This window comes from Megalobrama amblycephala, linkage group LG2 (genome assembly GCF_018812025.1).
Source record: "Megalobrama amblycephala isolate DHTTF-2021 linkage group LG2, ASM1881202v1, whole genome shotgun sequence".
Lineage (NCBI taxonomy): Eukaryota > Metazoa > Chordata > Actinopteri > Cypriniformes > Xenocyprididae > Megalobrama > Megalobrama amblycephala.
Genome location: NC_063045.1, coordinates 54,079,156 through 54,105,279, shown reverse-complemented (window position 1 = coordinate 54,105,279; position 26,124 = coordinate 54,079,156). Strand labels below are relative to the sequence as shown.

At 36.3% G+C, this 26,124-nt stretch overlaps 1 protein-coding gene across 1 annotated transcript; it reads left to right on the top strand.

Moving 5' to 3' along the window:
• igsf5a (immunoglobulin superfamily, member 5a) lies at nt 1–14,827 on the top strand. Its single transcript, XM_048180944.1, is given in 11 exon segments — nt 1–154; nt 226–727; nt 2,709–2,881; nt 5,321–5,632; nt 10,606–10,700; nt 10,702–10,888; nt 11,204–11,323; nt 11,446–11,473; nt 11,612–11,700; nt 13,302–13,351; nt 14,290–14,827. Coding segments are annotated over 9 exon segments (984 nt in total). The 5' UTR covers nt 1–154; nt 226–727; nt 2,709–2,838; the 3' UTR covers nt 14,350–14,827.
• The last annotated feature ends 11,297 nt before the right edge of the window (nt 14,828–26,124 follow it).

Below are 26,124 nucleotides of genomic sequence, written 5' to 3'. Positions count from 1 at the left end.
AGAAACCAAATACAGTGTGTCCAGGAGCCACAGGGCATGTAGTTTCGTGTATAAGCAGAATGTGTGTCATGTGTGTCAGGCCTGACAACGTCATTGTTACCTGTTTGCATATGTCCTTCTCTGTACACTCACTATACAAGCAGCTGATGCCCAGGTAACTAAACAAACACAGTTTCTCAATACCATGAGATTTCCTGGTTTTCTCAATATCTTTTTTGTCTTTAGGAATGTGAACATCACCTGTAGAAGTGGCTTTGCACAGACAGTGATGGAGATTTGATCTATAAATCCGCTGAGCTCCAGGAATGACTGCTGTTGACACTGTCAACTCTTTTTATTCAGTGAAACTGGGTGTGTCTGTTTCAGAGGATTTAAATCAGCTGCATTCAAACACAGCTTCGTGTCAACCCAAACAGATATGGGTCATGGGCTCATGCACCCCAAAGGTAACCTTTCAGGTAGATGGACCACCTTGCTTGACATGTCAACGTGATTTCAAATCCTCACGTGATCTGCAGACATATGCAAAGCAGACAGGCTCGATGGGTTTCGACTGCATGGAGACGTAATAGAGCTTTTCCTCTCTGTCTTTGATAACATGACGGGCAGCAGCCAGCTGGACTTTGGCCCCTCTGAAGGCCGACAGGTGATACAGGTGATCTGACGAAGGAGTGTTTCTCTGTTTTGCTGGATTAATCCTTGATTAATTCCATGGAATCTTTTTGAGGTATGTTGTTGTTCAAGAATTCTTACTAGAATAACATTTAAGTTCACTGTATCAAAAGGAGCATGTGTTTTAAAATCTGAAATTTGTCAACATTTTGCTGTTCTAGGGTGTGTACTGAACAAATAATGTAGTAAAAGACAAAATGTACTCATATGCGGTGGTACCTATACATATGTGTATGTACAGTTGTGGTCAGAATTATTGGCACCCTTGGTAAATAAGATCAAAGATGGCTGTAAAAATAAATCTGCATTGTTTATCCTTTTGATCTTTAATTCATTAACTTAGCAAAAATCTAACCTTTCATTGAAGGAAAGAAAAGAATTGAAAGTGGGGGAAAAGTCACATTATGAAATAAATGTTTATATCCAAAACACGTTGCCACAATTATTGGCACCCTTTTATTCAAAGTTTTTGAACCTCCTTTTGCCAAGAAAACAGTTCTGAGTCGTCTTCTATAATGCCTGATGAGTTTGGAAAACACCTGACCAGAGATCAGAGACCATTCCTTCATACAGAACTTCTCCAGATCCTTCAGATTCCGGCTCCATGTTAGTGCTTCTTCTCTTCAGTTCACTCCACTCATTTTCTTTAGGGTTCAGGTCAGGGAACTGGGATGGCCATGGCAGAAGCTTCATTTTGTGCTCAGTGACACATTTTTGTGTTGGTTTTGATGTTTGTTTTGGATCATTGTTCTGATGGAAGATCCAACCACAGCTCATTATAGGATATCTAGCAGAAGCGGTCAGGTTTTGATTTTTTATCTGTTGATATTTGGTAGAATCCATGATACCATATATCTGAACAAGATGTCCAGGACCTCCAGCAGAAAAATAGGCCCACAACATTAAAGATCCAGCAGTATATTTAACCGTGGGCATGGGGTACTTTTTATCCATGTGTGCACCAAACCCATCTGGTGGGTTTGCTGCCAAAAAGCTCTTTTTTTTAGTTTCATCTGACCATAGATGCCGGTCTCATTTGAAGTTCCAGTCGTGTCTGACAACTGAATATGCTGGAGATTGTTTCTGGATGCGAGCAGAGGATTTTTCTTGAAACCCTCCCGAACAACTTGTGGGGATATAGGTGCTTTTTTTACGCTTTCTGAGACTCAAGACTCAACTAATCTCTGCAATTCTCCAGCTGTGATCCTTGGAGAGTCTTTGGCCACTCAAACTCTCCTCCTCACTGCGCATCAGGACGATTTAGACACACGTCCTCTTCCAGGCAGATTTGTAACATCTTTAGTTAATTGGAACTTCTTAATTATTGCCCTGATAGTGGAAATGGGGATTTTCAATGCTTTAGCTATTTTCTTACAGCCACTTTATATTTTGTGAAGCTCAACGATCTTTTGCTGCACATCAAAACTATATTCTTTGATTCTTCTCATTGTGATGAATGATTATGGGAATTTGGCCTTTGTGTTTCCTCATGTTTATATTCCTGTGGAACAGGAACTCATGGCTGGACAATTTCATGTTTATGATCACCCTGGTGTGCTAAAAAAATTTAAATATGACTGGGAATATACTTCAGAGATATTTTACTCATAAAAAATTCTAGGGGTGCCAATAATTATGACCAGCATGTACTGGAGAAAAACATTTATTTAATAAATAACACTTTCAATTCTTTTCCTTAAATTTTTACTCATTTTATGAATTAAAGATCAAAAGGATAAACAATGCAGATTTATTTTTACAGTCATCTTTGATCATATTTACCAAGGGTGCCAATAATTCTGACCACCACTGTATGTATATATAGTTAATAGATAAAAAGGCATTGTGGGTAATATTAGTATTAGTGTTTTGAGCAGAAAAGTTTAATAAAAGCTTAATATGACTGGAATGTCGTGTGACAAATTTGTGTTTACCTAATAATACAATAAGATATGACAGACACACCTACTGTACTAAAACAGATGAGGAATTCCTGACACTTGAAGACAATCAAATAAATGTACTAATTATTTCAGGGTTGTGTCCCACCAAGTGTGTGTCCCTGCCTGGGTTGTGTCCCTGCCTGGGTTGTGTCCCTGCCTGTTTCACAGTGGTGTGCGTTCATTTTAGGACTGTGGATGCTGGTGTGATGATAACTGAGAAAACATGGATGTCTTTACACTGGGTCTTTTTCTTCTGATCATCACGGGTGAGTTTTCATGCTCACCCACAGTCATGCATTGAAATAAATAATTTTCTTAATCAGTATTTTTGTATTGTTTTCCAGTAAAAAATATCTTTATCTTTAAAACAAGATACATTTACTTGTTTTTTTCCCCACCAACATGTCAAGTTCTTTTTCTTTTTTAAGTGTAAACTACACAAAATTCATTCTGAAATTATATTATTTGAAAACAGGTCTTGTTAAACAATTTTGCTTCTTAAGTACATTTAATTGTATTTTATTTATACAAATACTGATGAAGAAAACCCACACCACTTCAGAGGTTAAGTGGACTGGAGAAAAATAAAAAGATTTTTGAAGTGTGGAAATATCAGGGAATTTTAATTCAATTTAATTTTTAATTGTGCTTTACAGACATTGAAATAAGTGCAGTCTTACAAAGTAATGAGAATTTCAATGGGAATGCAGACTGGGGCAAGTTGTCACACTTTATTCCTGATCAGTACTTCTTAGGATGGGTTTATATTTAATTTTGTCACAATATATGAATCCTGCTCTTAAGCAAAATTGAAAAAGAAAAACAAATATTGCAATTATTAAATTGTGTAAATTGATAACATTTAAAACACGTGACAATTTGTCATTTAAGAAAAGTGCAAAAATATGATATTGAAATTTATTTCGAAGGACAGATTTCACAAAATCTCATAGCTAGAAAAAAATACATTTGTGTAATTTTGGCTCACACACAAAACCCACAAATGTGTGATATTAATTTTGGACTTTTGACTCAACCTCATATGTGACCCTGGACCACAAAACCAGTCATAAGTCACATGGGTTCATTTGTAGCAATAGCCAACAATACATTGTATGGGTCAAAATTATCGATTTTTCTTTTATGCCAAAAATCATTAGGATATTAAGTAAAGATCATGTCAATTTCCAATCGTAATAATATAAAAAATTTATTTTTGTGAGTGTATATGCATTGCTAAGGACTTCATCTGAACAACTTTAAAGGCGATTTTCTCATTATTTTGATTTTTTTGCACCCTCAGATTCCAGATTTTCAAATCGCTGTATCTGAGACAAATATTCAAATAGTCCCATCCTAACAAACCATATACACTACCGCTCAAAAGTTTGGGATCGGTAAGATTTTTAATGTTTTTAAAAGAAGTTTCGTCTGCTCACCAAGGCTACATTTACTTAATTAAAAATACAGTAAAAAGCAGTAATATTGTGAAAAATTATTACAATTTAAAATAACTGTTTTCTATTTGAATATATTTTACAAAGTAATTTATTCTCGTGTTGGCAAAGCTGAATTATCAGCATCATTACTCCAGTCTTCAGTGTCACATGATCCTTCAGAAATCATTCTTATATGATGATTAGTTCCTCAAGAAATATGTGTTATTATTATCAATGTTGAAAACAGTTGTGTACTTTTTTTCAGGATTCCTTGATGAATAGAAAGTTCAAAAGAACAGCATTTATCTGAAATATAAAGCTTTTGTAACATTTTACACTACCGTTCAAAAGTTTGGGGTCAGTAAGAATTTTTATTTTTATTTTTTGAAAAGAAATTAAAGAAATGAATACTTTTATTCAGCAAGGATGCATTAAATTGATCAAAAGTGACAGTAAAGACATTTATAATGTTAAAAAAGATTAGATATAAACACTGTTCTTTTGAACTTTCTATTCATCAAAGAATCCTGAAAAACAAATATTGTACACAAATATGTTGTACAATTGTAAACAATAAATGTTTCTTGAGCAGCAAATCATCATATTAGAATGTTTTCCAAAGGATCATGTGACACTGAAGACTGGATTAACGATGCTGAAAATTCACAAGAATAAATTACATTTTCAAATATTTTCAAATAGAAAACAGTCATTTTAAATTGTAATAATATTTCACAATATTACTGTTTTTACTGTATTTTTAATTAAGTAAATGCACCCTTGGCAGACGAAACTTCTTTTAAAAACATTAAAAATCTTACCGATCCCAAACTTTTGAGCGGTAATGTATATATGGATTATTTATTTATATAATAACTTTATTATACTTTATATAATAACTTTATATAATATATATATGGATTATTTATTTATATAATAACTTATTTATTTATAACTTTCAGATGATCTATAAATCTCAATTTCAAAAAATTGACCCTTATGACTAGTTTTGTAGTACAGGGTCACATATAGCCCTTGTGACAACTAGCCCCGGTCTAGTTTTGCTCTGCTCTTGGTCAATGCACTTTTGTTTTATTTCGAAAGAGGGAAAACCAGAGAAGGTCTAAAATAAAATGACACATAATGCTTATTTACTTGAAAAAATATTTATGATAAGAAGAAATTACATGCTTTGATTAACTGGTTCTAAATACCAAATCTGTGAAAGTGTTCTGAATCATTTGATTCTTGTCAAATTCACTGCAGGAGTGTCGGCTGAGGTGCAGCTCCAGCCTCTAAATGCAGCGGTGCTCCGTGGTTCGAAGGCTCGGTTTAACTGTAGCTCAACTCAGCCCACATCCGTCATGACCTGGACAGTCAATGGACTCTTGGTTCTCACCATTATAGAAGCATCTGGGGTACTCAACAGCACAGACCGCTTTTCTGCCACAAATTTCACCACGCCTGGAAATTACAAATGGGAGTTTATAATTAGCAACGTGCAGAGAGGTGATGCTGGTGAAGTCACCTGTCAGGTTTTGGGTGGAGAGCCTCAGATGGCCACTCTTTCTGTACAAGGTGAGAATTGTCTGAAGCTCTATTGTGACTCATTTCAACTGATCCATGCCACTATGATACACAAACACATGACGTATGGAGTATGTTTGGTGTATACAGATATGACAGTAAGTGAAATATGAGATATGAAATATAAGTGTTAAAGAAAACAATTTATATATGCAGAACCAGTCCAAAGTTTAGAAACATTACTACTACTAAGAGCGCTCATCAAGCCTGCATTTATTTGATCAAAAATACAGAAAAAAACAATAATATTATGAAATATTATTACAAATAAAAATAATGGTTTTCTATATTAATATACTTTAAAATATTATTTTTTTCTGTGGTGCAAAGCTGAATTTTTAGAATAATTACTCCAGTCTTCAGTGTCACATGATCCTTCTGAAATCATTCTAATATGCAGATTTGATACTCAGTTATTATCAATGTTGGAAACAGTTGTGCTGCTTAATATTTTTTGGAAGCTGTGATACTTTTTTCAAAATTACTGACCCCAAACGTTTGAATGGTAGTGTATATTGTTACAAAAGATTTCTCGTTTTTAAATAAATGCTGTACTTTTTCTTTAAAAAAAAAAAATGTATTCATCAAAGAACCCTAAAAAAGTATCACAGGTTATAAAAAAAATATTAAGAAGCACAACTGTTTCCAACATTGATAATAAATCGGCATATTAGAATGATTTCTGAAGGATCATGTGACACTGAAGACTGGAGTAATGATGCTGAAAATTCAGCTCTGCCGTCACACAAACAAATTTCTTTACGTGGGGACTGCTGAATCTTTTTGAACTGTATGATCCAGGCCTTTCTAGTTTAAAGCAGACAAACACAAATGAATGATTTGATCTCTCTTAAGCTTTGTAAGGAGTGTTATTTTACTCTTATTTCCACTGTGTTTGTTCTTGGGTTGTATTTTCTACACATTGCCTGTGGTTTTACAGATTTAATAGGAGTCAGTTTATTAAAACTCGGTGTGTTCAGACTACTGCTTCTCAGATGCAAGACTGCAGCCTTAATGATTTTTGTCATGGTTTGAATGTTAAATTACACTCTACAGCAGCTCTTAACTTCTTGCTTCAGGCTTCATCTTTGAGCCTAAGTGAGTTCCAGTACCTACATCCATATGCTGATCTTTTTTACAACCTTTAAGCGTTACTCAGCAATTTTATGCATGACAGAGCGTAAAATGCAGCTAGAGCATTCCCAGAGACTGTCTCCTTAAATATAATGCACTCATCAGCACTAAATTAACCCTTGTGGACCAAAACGCATCTGTCAACTAAATAACAGGAGTAACTGTTTCTCCTAGACAACAAAGAGAGAATAAGGAGACCAAATTGAAACTTCCCAGGAAATTCATGTAACATTTCAACAAGGTCCAAAACTGTTCACAGATTTGCCAAGATAGTCAAAGATTGCAATAGAAACTCAAATATTCTCACCAAATTTCCACTAATCCAAATGATATTCAATATTACTTTTAGAATATATTACATTATATTTCACTATTACTGTAGTCTATACTCATGGAAAAATAACATAGCCTAACATGCCAACAGGCCAAAATAACCAGCTAACATGAAACGTTTTCAGATTGTTCTGTCAAGGTTCTTTCAAAGTTATGAAGTAACATTTTTCCAGTAATGTTAATAGAATAAAATGTTCATTCAAAGTTATCTGGTCTTCAATAATGTTCTCAAAACCTTAGCACTAAAACTTCATTTATACATTGTTCATGGAACTTTTTTTCCTGAAACGTTTTAGTTTGAGTTAAGTTTTTTTTTAAAAATGTAACATTTCTATAATGGTTGCAAAATTTTAAAAATGGAATGTTCCTTTAACATTTGTATAACCAAGATAAAACATTTTTAAAGCATTTAATATACGGGACATTGTGAACGTTCAGAGAACATTCCAAAAAAACTTAATGGGAACATTTTTGTTAGCTGGGTCCTTACACTGATTCCTAAATAAAACAAATCTAAGACCTCCATTAAGTCTCCTGAGCAATGAAAAAGCAACTTTTGAGCAATAACATTTTCGTCAACTGCAAAAAAAACATCTTTTCACATCCTGATGATAGCAATCCCTAAGTTAAGTGATCTAAATGCATTTATATGTATATACACCAATCAGGCACAACATTATGACCAACTTCCTAATATTGTGTTGGTCCCTCTTTTGCTGCCAAAACAGCCCTGACCCATCGAGGCATGGACTCCACTAGACCCCTGAAGGTGTTCTGTGGTATCTGGCACCAAGATGTTAGCAGCAGATCCTTTAAGTCCTGTAAGTTGCGAGGTGGAGCCTCCATGGATCGGACTTGTTTGTTCAGCACATCCCACAGATGCTCGATTGGATTGAGATCTGGGGAGTTTGGAGGCCAAGTCAACACCTCAAACTCGTTGTTGTGCTCTCAAACCATTCCTGAACCATTTTAGTTTTGTGGGCGCATTATCCTGCTGAAAGAGGCCACAGCCACCAGGGAATACCGTTTCCATGAAAGGGTGTATATATGTATAGGGTGTCATAATGTTACACCTGATCGGTGTATCGTCTGTGGAAGGCGTAGGACCACAAAATGATTGTCCAATCATTGCATTTGGTCTAAATACAATGATATGATGCCCTACCTGCCTGTCAATGTATGTATTTTCCTACCTTTTCCTATCTATTTTCCGCACACTCTGCTTGCATAGACATTGCACGTCATCAGCGCGTTTCATGCTATTCAGATAAACGTCAGTCACCGAGCAATGAAACAGCAGCCACTAGTTCCTCCTGAACCAAAACACCAAGCATATGATGCATTCACGCCATAACTACCATAATTTGGAAGAGATGGAAACGCCAGAGAAACAAGCGCGCCGCCATCTTTATAATATTGTCTTTGAACTTCTGTTTTTGCAGTAGCTCTGCATATTTCAGTGGTATCGCTATCAAAGAATAATTAGCTAGTGTAGTGGATTCACTTGTTGTAGAGTTAATGAAAGTTATATCTTAACATCAGATATCTTAACAAATCTCAGTAGACCTGGAAGAATTTAAAACGAGCAGTTCATTCATAAATATGTAAGATTGCTGTGGATGTACAAACCGGAGTACAAAAGAAAACGAGCGTAGCACTGAAAAGGGGCGGGGCTACATAAGGTCTATACTCTGAGCGGTTTGTGACTCGAATTTATGCATTTCAATGGCAACACTATCTACGCCGAAATGAATTTGCAGCAGTCATGTGGTACAGGTCAGTGCTCTTTAAGTTGTTTATGTTCATTATGTGCTTGAGACATGAGGTAGTTTAACGCCGTCTGCCGTGATGCTTTTGTTTGCTCCATGCTGTACTCGTTTATGTCTTTTGAAGGAGGCGTGGCTTTAGAGACGCTCTGGAGGGTGGGATCTCCAAAAATTGCCTACCCTACCTTTAATTTTTTTTTTTTTTTTTTTTTTTTTTTTTTAGGAAGTTCTGGGGCCTGTACCATGATGGTAGTTGAACAAACTCAGGGTTATAGGATTAGTTTCGAGTTGACAAAACCAAACCACTCCTATCTGGCTTTGTTGGTACCATGATGCTGATCATCAACTTTCTCTGTCAACTCAGGCTTTGATCCTGAGTTTGTGGAGCGCGTGCACATGAATCTGTGACATCAGTGCCAAACAGCCAATCACATGCCTTGCAACAGAGATAAACTGTGATTCACTTCTCGCGAGAGAGCCAGCGTGATTCAAAACTCTTTTGCTGAAAATGAAGAATTTAAACGCATTTACACTAATGGAAAATACTTGTCTGTGAAAGAGGACAAATAAAGAAATGATCTTTCTCTATCAGTGCAAGTGAAAGTTGTGAAGTTAGTTTATATAGTTGATCATATATAGCAATAGAGACTCAAATATACAAGTTCACATGTAGTCATATTTAAAGAGTATATTTACTTATTTATATTACATAAGATCTATATATATATTAATATTCATTGAAACTAAATGCTTACTAACAACTGTTAAACTAAACTTGTGTGCATGTAATGGATTAATAAAAATATAGATAATTATACAAATCATATATAAATCATAAAATAATTCTAAGTAATTATCATTAAAACCAGACAATTTTATCATTAAATATTTGTTTTTACTATATTGTGACATTTAATTTGGAGGAAGAGAAACTGAGGGATGGACTTTATTGTGTTGGGTGTGTCAGTGTCACTTAGCTTACGTCTGATTGGTCCAATTTCAGTTTGAGATCTCTAACCTAGAACATAACCTGCCCCGGAGCAGGTTAGCCATGGAGCGTAAGTTACTATGGCGATGAACACCGCTAAAAGCCAAGTCACTTTCATGGTACCTAAAACCCAGGATTGGCACAAACTAATCTGAAACTTACCTGGCTAGCCAGCTAATCCAGCTTCATGGTACAGGCCCCTTGTCAGATGCAAGATCAATGTTTTCTTCAAACCTGAAAATAACATCATATTTTTTTTCATAATGGATCTTTTGTTGTTTTTCCATATGTATCATCCATCAGTATCAAACATTTCAACTTGAAAAAGCATCAACAGAAAGCCAAAATAATATAGCAATTTTGAGAAATTGTGAGTTTGGCAAGCGTGTACATTTATGTAATTTGCTCTGAAGCATCAGTGAAAGTGAAAGTTTTTTTCATTACAAGATCTGTCAGTGCTTTTATGGTAGACCACAGAAAGTACAAAGTGCAGCACAAGGCAAAACAAAACCGAGATGTTATCAGATACACCTGTGAGTCACTGCTTTCACCTGTCCTGCCGTCCCGTGGAGAAATTATCTGATTACATCTCAAAGTGCAGATAATCAATAATAATCTACTTCTTAATTAAAGTGAACGCATCAAGACAAGCTGAACCGTCATTAAGGCAAACTCACAAATCCATAGTGATTAGGGTAGAGTGTGTGTTTGAAGGAGATAATTCTGCTCTGTTCCTTCCCCAGAAAGTGGCAGTGTCGAGATCGTAGGTGGAAATCAGACCAAAACGGAAGGAGCTCAGACGGAGTTCCTGTGCCGGGCCGTGGGCTGGTTTCCAGAAGCCCAACATGTCCTGGTCTGTAAATGGAGTGGAAAATTCCTGCAACAGAAGCTCTGAGACACAGGGAATTCTGTTTAACTCCAACTGCACGTTGACGGTCACTGCCGTCAAAAATTCTTCTGTTCAGTGTCTGGTCAAGGTACCTGCCCTGAGCACCCCAGAAAGCAACACTGTCTTTCTGACCGTCGGTAAGAACAAAAAACATTTGTGATCAGCAAATATAATAGATCATACATTCTAAATTCTATTCTAATGATGATCACAAACAAAAATCTGAAAACATAGTAGAACAAAGTATATAGGGTCAGGTTTGATTCCATGTCGTTTTTAAAACCACAAATATGAAACAGTTTCTTTCAGGAACAGCTAGAGGGCACTGCATACACAAATCCAGCCACAAGTTTAGTATTTCAAGGCTAATTGCAAAGATAACTCTGCTGTGCTGTTTGATACTTTAAAAGGATGAAGATGATGCATGATTCTCTTATCTCTTTCTGTTAAAGAAAAGTCTGCTAAAAGAGACCAGACGGTGTTGATCGCTGTCACTGTTGCCTTCAGCGCTGCTGCTCTTTTGTTTCTAATCATCTATGGAATTTATTTCTTCTGCAAGAGAAGGAAGAAAAGTGAGTATTTGTTGGTTATGAATCCCAATTTTCATATTATATAGTAAGCCAGACGACTTATCTTGTTTAAGTAATTCTGGTCCTAATCTGGTGTCAGCTCATTTATTTCTTCTTTTCTACAGAATCAAGCTACCAAGAGGAGGTCAGGAGGTGAGAAATGAGCTCCAGTGTGTCTTTTGGATTTAAGAGTGATTGAAAATGCAAAATAATATGAAACTGAGCAATCATTTCTTTCAAAATCTTTATTGTTGTAAGTGGCTTGCTAACAGGTCTGGGCTTCTGTTACAGGGCACAAGTCCAGTCCCAGAATAGGACGCCTTCCACACAAGATGTGGGAGTACGGGACAACCAAGGATATATTACAGATGGACATGATGGTGTGTATGCATAAACAAACACACACTATCATCCCTTATGTATGTATGTATGTACTGGTTTGACCTACAGTACATTATGATGAGGAGTCAAAGTCTTTATATTGTGGTGTGTATTCAGGTTTCAGGCCACGCCCCCTACATTATGTATGCTAAATAAAGACACTAAATTTGTGTTTTATTAAAAATGTAAAAATGCAGAAAGTTTTCTGTGATGGTAGGTTTATGGTTAGGGATTAGAAAATGTCATTAGCTCGGTATAAAAACCATTATACTTATGGAATGTCCCCATAATGAAAGGTGTACCAAAATATGTGTGTGTGTGTGTGTGTGTATATATATATATATATATATATATATATATATATATATATATATATATATATATATATATATATATACATACATACATACATACACACATACATATATATATATTCATGTTGCATCTGCAGCCAGTGAGCTTGCTGCTTAACATTTAAAGGTGCAATATGTAAAATTTGGCAGGATCTATTGACAGAAATAACTATGTTTTCAGAGGTACATAAAGACCTTACATAATGAACCGTTATGTTTTTATTACCTTAGAATGAGCCATTTCTGTCTCATACACCGCGGGTCCTCCCTCCGTGTCAAGTCGTCATTTTGTGCCCCCATGTTTCTACAGCAGCCCTAAATGGACAAACTGCTCTACAGAACATTTAGTCACTATGTTGTTCTTCTTCTAAATCATTTGTGTTTTTAGAGGCAGCTTGCATTGTTACTATGTTGAATACGCACAAAATAATTGTAGTAGTAGTCGTCTGGTTTATTAGAAGCAGAGACCGTTCTTTGTTAGAAGTAAGAAGAAACTTCATTGCTTAACTGGTAATGTACTCTCTGTTGTCTCAGACGACAACAACTTTGTGTCGGACAGACGGCCACCGTAGCTTCTCCGAAAGGGAGTTTGCAACCTCACTGCTAGATGCCACTAAAATTTACACATTGCACCTTTAAATGGTTAGTTACCATTCACTATAGCTGTTGCAGCACGCTTCAGAGTTTGTCTAAAACCCTCCACCTTCCCCTGCTCCACCTGTATAGAGCTGCTATGATAATTTATATATGCTATTTGTGCAGCAGCAATATGTCTTACTTACTACTTGCATATCGGCGAGCAGATGAGCCCAGAATATAAACGCACTGCACTAAATGATTAAGCATTTTCTATGGAAAAATGCTTGCGTTTATATTCTAGGTTCATTCTTGGTTGCCTGTACATAGTATGCATAATTAATAAGGTGCATATTGAATTTGGTCTTATATCACTGTCTGACTACATTAGTACTTCCTAACCTTGTAAAAATAACTGGTGAGCAATGGAGGAAAGCCTTGTTTTGCCCTCCAGGTGGGCGTTCTTATAAGGGTATGACATCACATAGAAACTATGTGTCTGAAATCTGTCTCAAAAATCTGCCATGATGTTTCTGCACACAAGATGCCTCATTTTACTTTCTTTCATTTTCATTTATTTTAATGTGAGGATTCATGAAAGCATGAATGAACTCTGTGCTATAAACCATCATGTTAAATATAATATAAATCTTTGCTTCTCTTTACTGCAGGACACACCAACGGTGGCATCTGGTTTACAAACTATTCTAACAAAAATCAGGTGATGCCTCAGATCAAGCTTGAAGTCAACTTGAAACCAAAACTTCACCTATTTACTTTGTTAACACATATTCCTGATCTTGCTTCGAATGATGCATCAGTGCACATTGTTCCAAAGAAAAAGCTGCTTTATTAAAGTGCTCCTATTATGCTTTTTCAGACATTACATTTCATGTACAGTGTAATATAGCTGAAACGAGTTGTCAGTAATTCCAGTCTTACTTCCTGCATGAACCTACATAGGTTTGTACAAATTTGCATAATGCCAGCCTATGCTTTTTATTGGCTGCCTGTGAACAATGTCTACTTTGACTCGCCTTCAAACACTGTAGTTGTAGCTGAGGCCTGGAAGAGTTTGGTTCATGTTGTTGACATGTAGAGAAGATGCTGTTTTCTGCGCTGCGAAACCACTTTGCAAGCACTTCAAAAGGACTTGGAATTGATACGGCAAAACTGACATCTTTGTTACTGTTCGTATCACTGTGTATCAAGTGCTGAGGAAGATCCGGAGCTGAAATTTAAATATGGTAATGGGCTTTTTGTTTCATACACGCTGTAAGACTGGGGCATCTGACCAATCAGAGCGGAGTAGGCTTTCGGAAAGGCGGAGTTTAGAGAGACTGAATCGTTAATTGAACAGTTTGAGACACTGTGAGAAATGATGCTGCAGTGTATATTATGAGAAAATTAAAGTGTTTTTTGACCTTGGATTCATGTAAACCTATTGTAGGAGACCTCTAAAACAAAAGTAGTAGCTTTTAAAATAGCATAGTAGGAGCACTGTAATAATCTTTCATCAACACATATTTTTTCTCTTGTGAAATATTATGGAAATAAAATTAGTTGTCTTTCTCATGTTGACTTCAACATTTCAATGCATTTCATAAGCATGATTATTTGTCAAGACTTCAAATCTGATACAAATCTTTGGTGTTTCAGATGCCTGATGGCTTTTCTGAGGATGGTCCCAGGAAGCACAGACACATGACCATCGTCTAGAGACTAAATCTGACTGGTGAACCTTTCTGTTGGAATTCACAGACAGCAGGTGTTCTGGCTTTCTTCTTCTCTCTTGTGCATAAAATCATCAGTTTAGGTTTAATTACAGAAGAAAAAGAGCACAAGGGACTTCATATCAGCACCTGCACAGGATTATTTATTGGAACACAGAAGCATTTTCTCTGTGGTCTCAGACCTTTGGACCCAACTGAATACTGTATATTTTTTACCACCAATGCATGTTTCACATAATGAACTCTCATTTTTTTTCATTTTTATGGACTTTAAAACATAAACATGATCAAAATGCAGGCAATCTAGAGGTTGGTTAAAATCCACCTGTGTCTGATTAGTCATATGAACAAAGTACACTATATTGCCAAAAGTTTTGGGATGCCTGCATTTACGTGCACATGAACTTTAATGACATCCCATTCTTAATCCGTAGGATTTAATATGGAGTTGGCCCACCCTTTGCAGCTATAACAGCTTCAACTCTTCTGGGAAGCTTTTCCACAAGGTTTAGGAGTGTGTTTATGGGAATTTTTGACCATTCTTCTAGAAGTGCCTTTGTGAGGTCAGGCACTGATGTTGGCGCGAATGCCTGGCTCACAGTCTCCGCTCTAATTCATCCCAAAGGTGTTCTATCGGGTTGAGGCCATTCAAGTTCCTCCACACCAAACTTGCTCATCCATGTCTTTATGGACCTTGCTTTGTGCACTGGTGTGCAGTCATGTTGGAACAGGAAGGGGCCATCCCCAAACTGTTCCCACAAAATTGGGACAATGAAATTGTCCAAAATGTCTTGGTATGGTGAAGCATTAAGAGTTCCTATCAATGGAACTAAGGGGCCAATCCCAACCCCTGAAAAACAACCCTACACCATAATCCCCCCTCCACCAAACTAAAGGCTTGGATGCAGCTGCTCGGCCATGGAAACCCATTCCATGAAGCTCTCTACGCACTGTTCTTGAGCTAATCTGAAGGCCACATGGAGTTTGGAGGTCTGTAGATATTGACTCTGCAGAAAGTTAGTGACTTTTGCGCACTGTGCTCCTCAGCGCGCACTGACCCCGTTCTGTGATTTTACGTGGCCTACCACTTCGGGGCTGAGTTGCTGTTGTTCCCAATTGCTTCCACTTTGTTATGATACCACTAAAAGTTGACCGAGGAATATTTAGTAGTGAGTAAATTTCACGAATGGACTAATTGCACAGGTGGCAACCTATCACGGTACCACGCTTGAATTCACTGAGCTCCTGAGAGCGACTCATTCTTTCACAAATGTTTGTAGAAGCAATCTGCATGCCTAGGTGCTTGATTTTATACACCTGTGGCCATGGAAGTGATTGGAACACCTGAATTCAATGATTTGGAGGGGTGTCCCAATACTTTTGGCAATGTAGTGTATATCAGATGCTGTGTTGATTCGTATATCCTTGCATGTGCATAATGCATGCAACGGATGCTTGCATTTTCACAGCAGGTTTGTTTGAATCAACAACATCCTGTTTTCTCCAGAATTATAAAATCATCAGCATATGGCACAAAACACCCCGTGAGAGTTTTGCTTCCTGTTTTTATAGCTGCTTACAATTAAACCAAAGTTTTTTCAGTGTCTAGAGAGGACACATCTTATGTGACACATCATGCTTCACAGAGCATGATGCGGTTAAACAATTAATCTAAACCACTGATCTTTAACTCCCCGCAGGGGGAAAACTGCTTAAACTGCTCAATTACATTATTGATAAAGTGAAGTGTTATGAAACTGATTGGAACTATGCGATTCTGATCACTTCATAATATCAAATACAGATTAAATTTACAGAGACCTTGGGCCTCATTTATAAAGTGATCTTAGAGTGTGTGTATGCTTAAATCCACGCCAACGCTCATATTTATAAAAACGGTCTTTGACGTGGAAAAGTGTTTAGCACTACCTCAGGGTCTGAGCAGATGTACACACTTTTCCTGGTCAGATTACTGCAGGTTTTTGGAAATCTAAGCTGTTCTTGCAGTTCGCCATTCTAAATGAAAGGATTTGGACGATGACTGGTGATCTTTTATATGTAGAGGACATTAATTAGGTGTCATTTACAAAGCGGAGAACTGAAACCATTCAGCTGTGCGCAAAGATCAAGATCATTTGCGATTCATAGATTTCGCATCTGAAAGAGAGGCGTACGGTCATTTTCAGTGTGTACGTTCATTCTATAATGTACGCAAATGAGAAATGATCGTAAGATAAAATTTAGGATGGTTTCTGCACAACATTTTATAAATGAGGCCCCTTATGTGTAGTTTTCACTTATCTGCACTTTTCCCCACATTTCATTGCATAAAATTATTTAAGGATTTTGAAAGAATGGATGAAATTATTAGTCTTACCTGTTTTTTCCACTTTGTTTTAAGCTTAAATCTCACTAAATTTTGTTAGATCTATGTTTAAAATAAGAAAATAATGCCAGTGAGAAAATTTGATTTAACTTAATTCTAAACTAATTCAAGATATTTCCATTAATATCTTATACAGGTTTTATTTAGCTTCTCAGGATGTTTGGCTTTTTTTATTTAAAAAAAAAAAAAAAGAGACAAAAGTCCTGAAAATTATATTTAACTAATTATTTTTGTCTGATAGACAACATATTTATATGACTATTGATTCATATGTATTCAACAATAAACACATTTTTTGTACAATTATTTGTATTAATTTGTGAAATCTCTCTATATATGTATATTTATGTGTGTGTTTGTGTGTGTCAGATATATATATATATATATATATATATATATATATATATATATATATATATATATATATATATATATATATATATAAATGGCCTTTAGCCTCCTTGTTAGAGCATCTGACTCCCACGTCGGAGACCCAGGTTTGAGGCCTGTGCAGGGTGGGGCAAGTAGGACCTGACTGAGGGGTTTATATATATTCAATATGTGTGTGTTTGTGTGTGGGTGTGCAAAATGTGTCCCACAAAATTTTTTGATCTTGGACATTTTTTTTTTTTTGGTCTCCATAAGGAAAACAACTTATAAATCATACTAAATTATGTTTTTTGAAGTTGTAAAAATGCAGAATGTTTTCTGAGAGTGTTGTGTTTAGGGGTAGGGTTAGGGTTAGTGGATAGAATATACAGTTTGTACAGTAAAAAAATCGTTATGTCTATGAAAATTCCCTATAAAACATGGAATGCGTGCAAAGTCCCTTGATAAATGTGTGTGTGTGTGTGTCTGTTTATTAGTTGACTTTATTATTCTGTTTTCAAGAGATTTCAAAAATGTTTTCAGAAGCCGCAAAGATAAAGAATATATTAAATAACAGAACAGACATATAGATAACAGACAGAAACGTTCTGCTTTCCTAAGATGTCGAATCAGCGTGCTGCTCTTTGGAGGTGCTTTTTAGTAGATCGTTCCTTTAGTAGAACATCTCGCTGCAGTGTGTATCTGACATTCTTATCCGAGAGCTGTGCAGTCAGTGTGTGTGAATATTAGCCCTCTTTCATCTTTTCCCTTAAAAAATAATGAATGTTCATAAATAAATAAATAAAGTTGGCTTAATGGCCAGCTGTAGGCTGGCATCTATCCCCCTGTGGCTTGTTAAGCAGTGGAGTCTTCCTCTTCCTCACGCCTCACTCCACCCAGATCTGAGCTGGCCGAGCAGCTGATATTCTCCCACTCATTACGACCACACCAAAGTCACTTCCTGTTATGTAACCTGCACTGTGTACCTTAAAAACACAGATATGGAGAATCTCCAATTTCATTCTACAGTAATGTGAAGCAAAATATCATGGAGAGTCATGTGGCGATGCCCTGTATATGATGGTATCAGCTGGTAATTTCAAAGAATACCACGGTACTTTGATATAGATACTGTACCATGGCACTGAAAGATTACCATATAGCATGGCCTTTGCATGGTACTCCAAGGTATTTTAAATATCAATAGCTAATATCATTGTATATACACCATGGTAATGATTACCATATATAATGTTTTATGGTATTTAGAATGTAAGTGAAAGAATAAGATGCCATTTTACATGTAAAAAAACATGGTACATTTCTTAAATATAATGACATGATGATGGTTACGTTTAAAAAGAGTAAAAAAACATGGTACTTTGATATACTGTAACATGGCACTGAATGTTTACCCTAGTAAGGCATTTGCATGATACTCCAAGGTATTTTAAATATCAATAGCTATATCAATTTTAATATCATGATATTTTGATACACCATGGTAAATTAAGTAAAAATAATGTAAGTGAAAGAATAAGATGGCATTTTACATGAAAAAAACACATGGTAAATATCTGAAATATAATGGCAAGGGTAGGGTTATATTTAAAAAGAAAAAAACTTTGATATATACTGTACCATGAAACTGAATGATTACCGTATAGCAGTTAGGTATTTGCATGGTACTCCAAGGTATTTTAAAGGTGCCATCGAACGTTATTTTACAAGATGTAATATAAGTCTAAGGTGTCCCCTGAACGTGTCTGTGAAGTTTCAGCTCAAAATACCCCGTAGATTTTTTTAAACTGCCTATTTTGAGGCATAATTAGAAATGCGCCGATTCATGCTGCAGACCCTTTAAATTCTCGTGCTCTCCACCCACGGAGCTCGCGCTTGCCTTGAACAGCATAAACAAAGTTTACACAATATAACCCTCAAATGGATCTTTACAAAGCGTTCGTCATGCATGCTGCATGCATACATCAGATGTGAGTATTGTATTTATTTGGATGTTTACATTTGATTCTGAATGTGTTTGAGGCTGTGCTCCGTGGCTAACGGCTAATGCTACAATGTTGGAGAGATTTATAAAGAATGAAGTTGTTTATGAATTATACAGACTGCAAGTGTTTAAAAATTAAAAAAGCGACGACTCTTGTCTCTGTGAATACAGTAAGAAACAATGGTAACTTTAACCACATTTAACAGTACATTAGCAACATGCTAACGAAACATTTAGAAAGACAGTTTACAAATATCACTAAAAATATCATGTTATCATGGATCATGTCAGTTATTATCGCTCCATCTGCCATTTTTTGCTATTGTTCTTGCTTGCTTACCTAGTCTGATGATTCAGCTGTGCAGCTCCAGACGTTAATACTGGCTGCCCTTGTCTAATGCCTTGAACATGGGCTGGCATATGCAAATATTGGGGGCGTACATATTAATGATCCCGACTGTTACGTCACAGTCGGTGTTATGTTGAGATTCTTCGGAGGTCTTTTAAACAAATACAACAGTAATGTTGATAACTCTTTAATACATTTCATGCATTAAGTTAATACATTAATACATATTCATGAAATCATCCATGAATACGATTTCTGCCCGTGTCTCCTTGGATTCCTTTCCACCGGCTGTAGACATGAAGACAACACCTCCCATGATTTTGCAAAATCAAGGCATCATCAAGCTACGCCTTTGTTTTGAATAAGCAACCTCTAGCGGCAAAAATTACATAGTGTGCCTTTAAAAGAGTCAAATCTCTTAAAGAAAATTGACCTTCAAAGTTACTGTTGTGAAATGTTCAGTGTAAGCAGATGTAAAGATCTTGGCTCACTACTCATAATCTTAATTTAGTTGGTTTGAATGACTGTCTTCTCCTGAAGCAAATGATCATGGATGTGAGAACCGTAAAGGTCAGCCAGACTCCACAGTTTATTTGTCCACACAATCCAGCGGGATCTTTTGCTGAAGGCACTCTGGGAGTTAATGAACCGCTGTTGTGTTTCAGAAAAACCAGGCAGAAATACGGCAACCTCTAAAACTGATACGCCAGGGTAGTCTTGCCAGAAGATACAGCTTGGTTTCAGGCAAAATTCAGGAGCTAATGATTGGAAAGGAAATATTATCACCTTTGCTCATGACCTTGCTTTTAAAGCTTTACTTTCGCACAATAAAACCTCCAGAGAGTAGCAAAACTGTCTGTTCTCCCTATATACACCCTTACAAACTGAAGAAAATGTTACTGTTATGGTTGCATAATGCACACTCACTTGAGATTCATTTCTGCCTGCATATTATTTAAAATCTTGTTATATTTTTGTACTTCCATCAGGAAAAAAGCAATGTGATTAGAAGGCCAATGCAGATGAATTCATTTGCAAAATTATGTCAATGACGGATTCTTCATAATATGCGACAAGGTTCAATGCTGAGCTCAGAAATTGCTTTATGGGGTTGAAATTTGACCCACAATGGTGGGCTGCCGTCTGAACAAATCACTAATGCGCCCTTACGCCCTGCCAATTCATTTTCATAAGCTCTAAAAGGGGGCAAAATAATGTTAAGTGTATTTAGATTTGGTATATAACCAAAATTAATTTATTAAGTGAACCAATCAGGTAGATTTCAGCTTTTATGTTAGTGACTGTTGCAGTAAAGACTACATATCTGAATTCACTGATCTCATTGGTCTGTTTTCGCAATTTCATGCAGTGCAGCATTCACATTAAGAAAGACTCTTCTTCAAAATGTTCTAGTCCAATAAGCATCCAGGCATACCCTCTCCTCAGCACTGAAGATCCATGTACACAACTCCACCATTTCAGCCATCGATAATTTGCATCATTAATAAGGGCCAAATAAAAATGTATTGTGTATGTTTCCATGGAGTTATTTGGAGTGAGGAGCAAGCTCTTCCAACAAAATGCTCAAGTTTTCCAGGAGGCCAGTAATAATTCAGCGAGATAGATTCGTTGTCAGACAGCCATTTACTTCAAATGAGCCCACTGTGAATTGAACACTTCATTACGGCACACAGCTAATGAAAGTCAAAGGAGGTGCAAGTGTATTCCAAGTGTAGTGTTGTGAGGTCACTGTAAAGTCTTCATTGAATATTTATAATAATTGTTCATTATAAAGTTTAATAATAACTTATAGTTATAATTTATATTTTATGAAAAAAAGAAAAAGAGTGGTGTTTGTCAATGCAAGGATTTTGATTGGCTGCCAATGTTTTTATCATTTATCAGCTGGAAAAGATGCTCTGGTATGGATGCGAATTAGAACGATTTTAAAACCTTTGCTTGGTGTGAATGAGCCTAAATGATAAAGTGTAAAAAAATATTTCACTGCATCGCTGCAGCACAAATCGGACTTTATAACTGGCTATTGCGAGTTTATATCTCACAATTCAGACTTTTTTCTTGGAATTCTGTTTATATCTCGCAAAAAAGTCAAAAGATATAAACTCAGATTCGTGAGATATAAAGAGTTTTGGTAACACTTTAGAATAATGGTCCGTCATTAATAAGTAACTGTGCAGGAAGTAAAACAGGACTAATGAGTAGTACACTTCACCTACTACTATTATCTAATATAGAAACTTAACTAATCCGTAAGTAATATCAAATTTAGAAGACAGTTCCTTATTAGCTAATCAATAACCTAATGAGATTACCATCATTAATAACTATTAACAAACGGACAAATTGTAAAGAACATTATCGTGTGTCTGAGACATAATCAGTCATCATTTTTACTCTGAATATAATCATAAAATGCATCACTAATTACTCAAGTGTTAGCTAGTCACTATGCAGGAACTAGTGATCAGGACCATTGTTTTAAAGTGGTAAACATCTTTTTCACTTTAAAATAATGGTCCACATCAGTAGTAGTTCTTGAAGAACGACTTGCATTTTATGACCACGTTGAGAGTATAAAAGGACAATCTTCAAGAACTACTAGTGATCTGGACCATTATTTTAAAGTGAAAAAGATGTTTTCGACTTTAAAATAATGGTCCTGATCACTAGTAGTTCCTGCATAGTGACTAGGTAACACTTGAGTAATTAGTGATGCATTTTATGACCAAGTTGAGAGTAAAAAAAAAAAAGAAAATTGCTCACATCTCCGACACTTAAATGTTGTGATTAGTAATTAATTAGTAACTCTTTATAATTTGTCATAGTTACCTATTAGTTCTTAATGATGCCAATCTCATTCTCTAATTATTGATTAGCTAATAAGGAACTATCTTAGTCCTAAATTTGATATTACTTACTGATTAGTTAAAAGGTTAGTTCACCCAAAAATGAAAATTCTGTCATTAATGACTCACCCTCATGTCGTTCCAAACCCGTAAGACCTCCGTTCATCTTCGGAACACAGTTTAAGATATTTTAGATTTAGTCCGAGAGCTTTCTGTCCCTCCATTGAAAGTGTTTGTAAGGTAGACTGTCCATGTCCAGAAAGGTAATAAAAACATCATCAAAGTAGTCCATGTGACATCAGTGGGTTAGTTAGAAGTTTTTGAAGCATCGAAAATACATTTTGGTCCAAAAATAACTACGACTTTATTCAGCATTGTCTTCTCTTCCGGAACCATTTCCATTGAATTGATTCTCACTGAATTGATTCCATTGAATCCTTTCATCTGTTGGCGTTGGTAATGCACTTTTACGTCGTTGTTTTTGGCGATTAGGACATCTGCGACATGCACACTTACGCACCATTTTAAAAAATATAGCACTACCAAAATACAAACAATGTAGAATAGCTTGAATACAGCGTGCGTCTCCCTCAGACTGTAAACGAAGCTCGGACGCACTAGATAACATCAGCAGCGTCACTGCGGAGTCGTGAACCCGGATTGACAACAGACCCGGAAGAGAATACAATGCTGAATAAAGTCGTAGTTTTTGTTATTTTTGGACCAAAATGTATTTTCGATGCTTCAAAAACTTCTAACTAACCCACTGATGTCACATGGACTACTTTGATGATGTTTTTATTACCTTTCTGGACATGGACAGTATACCGTACAAACACTTTCAATGGAGGGAGAGAAAGCTCTCGGACTAAATCTAAAATATCTTAAACTGTGTTCCAAAGATGAACGGAGGTCTTACGGGTTTGGAACGACATGAGGGTGAGTCATTAATGACATAATTTTCATTTTTGGGTGAACTAACCCTTTAAGCTTGTTTCTATATTAGTTAATAGTTGTTGCTGAAGTGTTAATGTAGTACTCATTAGTCTGCATTACTTCCTGCATATTAATGGTGGACCATTAATCTAAAGTGTTACCAGAGTTTTGAAAAGAATTGTAGGCTACTGTGAGCTATATCTCGCAATTTTGAGAAAAAAAGTCAGAATTGTCAGATAAAAGGTTGTAGTTACGAGTTCATAACTTGAAATAAATTGAAAGTGTGAGATATAAACTCGCAATTGTGAGAAAAAACTCAGAATTGTGAAATAAAAAGTCACAATTACCTTTTTTTATGTTTTATTCCATGGCGGAAACAAGCTTAGTCAAGGGCAAATATGAGGAAATATCTGGCTGCTGAATGCCATGATTGACAAATCAGAATAGAGCCTTGAAATAAACAGGTTTAAAGGGATAGTTCACCCAAAAATGACATTTCTGTCATCATTTACTCACTCTCATGTCATTCCAAAGTTTTTCGTTCATCTTTGGAACACAAATGAAAATATTTTTAATGAAATCTGAGAGCTTTGTGTCCTTCCATAGACAGTTAGGCCTACACAACTACCTCTTTGACGCTTCAAAAAGTTCATAAAGAGATTGAAAAACTAATCCATATGATTTGGGTGGTTTAGTCCAAATCTTCTAAAGAGACTCAATCGCTTTATATGATGAACAGATTTAATTTAGGCTTTTATTCACATATAAACATTCATAAGCGAACATAAACAGAAGCTCAACCGTACTTGCTTGATGCGTGAGAACAAACCTCAGTTCTTGCGGAAGCTCAAACGTGATGCGTAACACACGAGAATGAACCTTATTGGTTCTCGCGCTCAAGCAAACATGCTTGAGCTTCTGTTTACCACAACTTATGTGTGAGTTGATGAATGTTTAAATGTGAATAAAAGCCTAAATTAAATCTGTTCATCATATAAAGCGATCGTGTCTCTTCAGAAAATTTTGGACTAAACTACCCAATTCATGTGGATTTGTTTTACAATCACTTTATGAACTTTTTGAAGTGACAAAGTGGTAGTTGCGTAGACTGTCAATGGAGGGACAGAAATCTCTCAGATCTATACCACACTATAATGATATAACAATAGCTGCAATGAGAAAAAATAACATTGACAGCCAATTGGAATCCATCCTGCTTTAAAGAGCTCAAGCATTTAAAGCCCTCGATGACAAAACTGCAGTGCGTACTTAGAATAAACAGAACAATATTGTCTGCTGGTGTGGACTCTAATATAGTTATTGTTATAGTGTCTTCATAGTTATCGTTCTTGGTGTGAACGGGCCTTTAGTAGTTATTCTCAATTTAAGCAATAGTAATAGTCAGTATATATGGACAGATGGACAGAAGCAATGACAAAATAACACTGGGCAGAAGGTCTGAGAGGGGTTTCCTTTGTAGTTACAGGGCGCAGACATTAGTAGGTTCACTAAATATAAGCCAAGCAGTATCAATGCCAACAAACGCTTTCCCCTCCTCCTCTATTTCCTGCAGTCATCTCAGTGTAGGCAGTTTCTGTGCCAGCAATGCATTGGAGATGATTCATAGGATTCTGCTAATGGTCATTGATAGTCTATCAGGAATGGCCTTAATTAAGGCTTAAGTATTCTCAAAGCTTTGTCAGTGTAATTAATAGCTGAAAAGTAATCACAAGATAGACTTTAATTAAACATTTGCTTGAATATGTACAGCAATGTGCTATTGCTGTCAGGTTTGGCTGGATGACCGGTATGGATTTTTATAACAGAACATACTATGCATTAACCGGGAATATCTGAAAAACACACAGCCAGTCTTTTCTGCAGCTGACAGATCGTACTAAAGTGTTGCAGTGTAACTCTGAGGCAGTGTGGGTCATTATCAAATTCAGAGCTCGGGGGCAGCAGAGACATTATATGACACCAGGCAGCGCCATTAAACAGGGACTGTCTGCGGCACTGTTTACTCAGGAAAGACCAAAAATACAGAGACCCGAGCACAATTCTCTTATGTAAAGAAAAGAGCAGTGACCTTCTGCAGGGCTGTGATTTGAATTAAAGTGCAGGAAATGCAAAAACAAGAAGATAAAAAAAGGGTTTTCTTCCATTTAGACGCAGTTCATCGCAAAATTCATGGTGACAAGTGCCCTGAAAGGCTTGTTCGACCAAGTGTGAGTCAATAGAGAACGCCATGACTGCCTTTAAATTTCCAATCTCCATTAAAACGTCACTGTTAAAGCGAGTCTTCCAGCTCGTGTTAAAGGAAGGCAATCGATTGTCATTTAACAAGCCAGCAAATAAAAAATGTAATGGCAATATGAGGAAGAAAGACAGAGATGTCACACAATTATATGAGCTGGCTGTAGTTGCTTCGCTCTAGCTGGTTTTCCCCCACACCAGAGGAATAGCTCTTGTTTAATGGAGCTCATCTGTTGAGAGATGATAACATCTGTGATAACCAAACTCGCTGCTCAGCGATTATAAAGACCATATGCGAATCTGATGCACTGAGCCCCAAAACGGTTTGAAATTGTGTTAGATTGTGGGTGGCAGCGTGCAAACAGGAGTTTTGCCCAAGCTCACATGCAGCAATGTGGATCAAACTGCCCCCATTACACATGCACAATTAATGCATATGTTAATAAACAAATAATGTATTAAGATATCCTTTTATTAAAGGCATCCTTGTTTATGATTTAACCGTTTTAGTGAAATTAGTTCAATGTTAGCTCAAAGTTCAATGCAAAGGGAGATCAGAAATCGCTTTTTAAGGACTACAACAAATGGCTGGT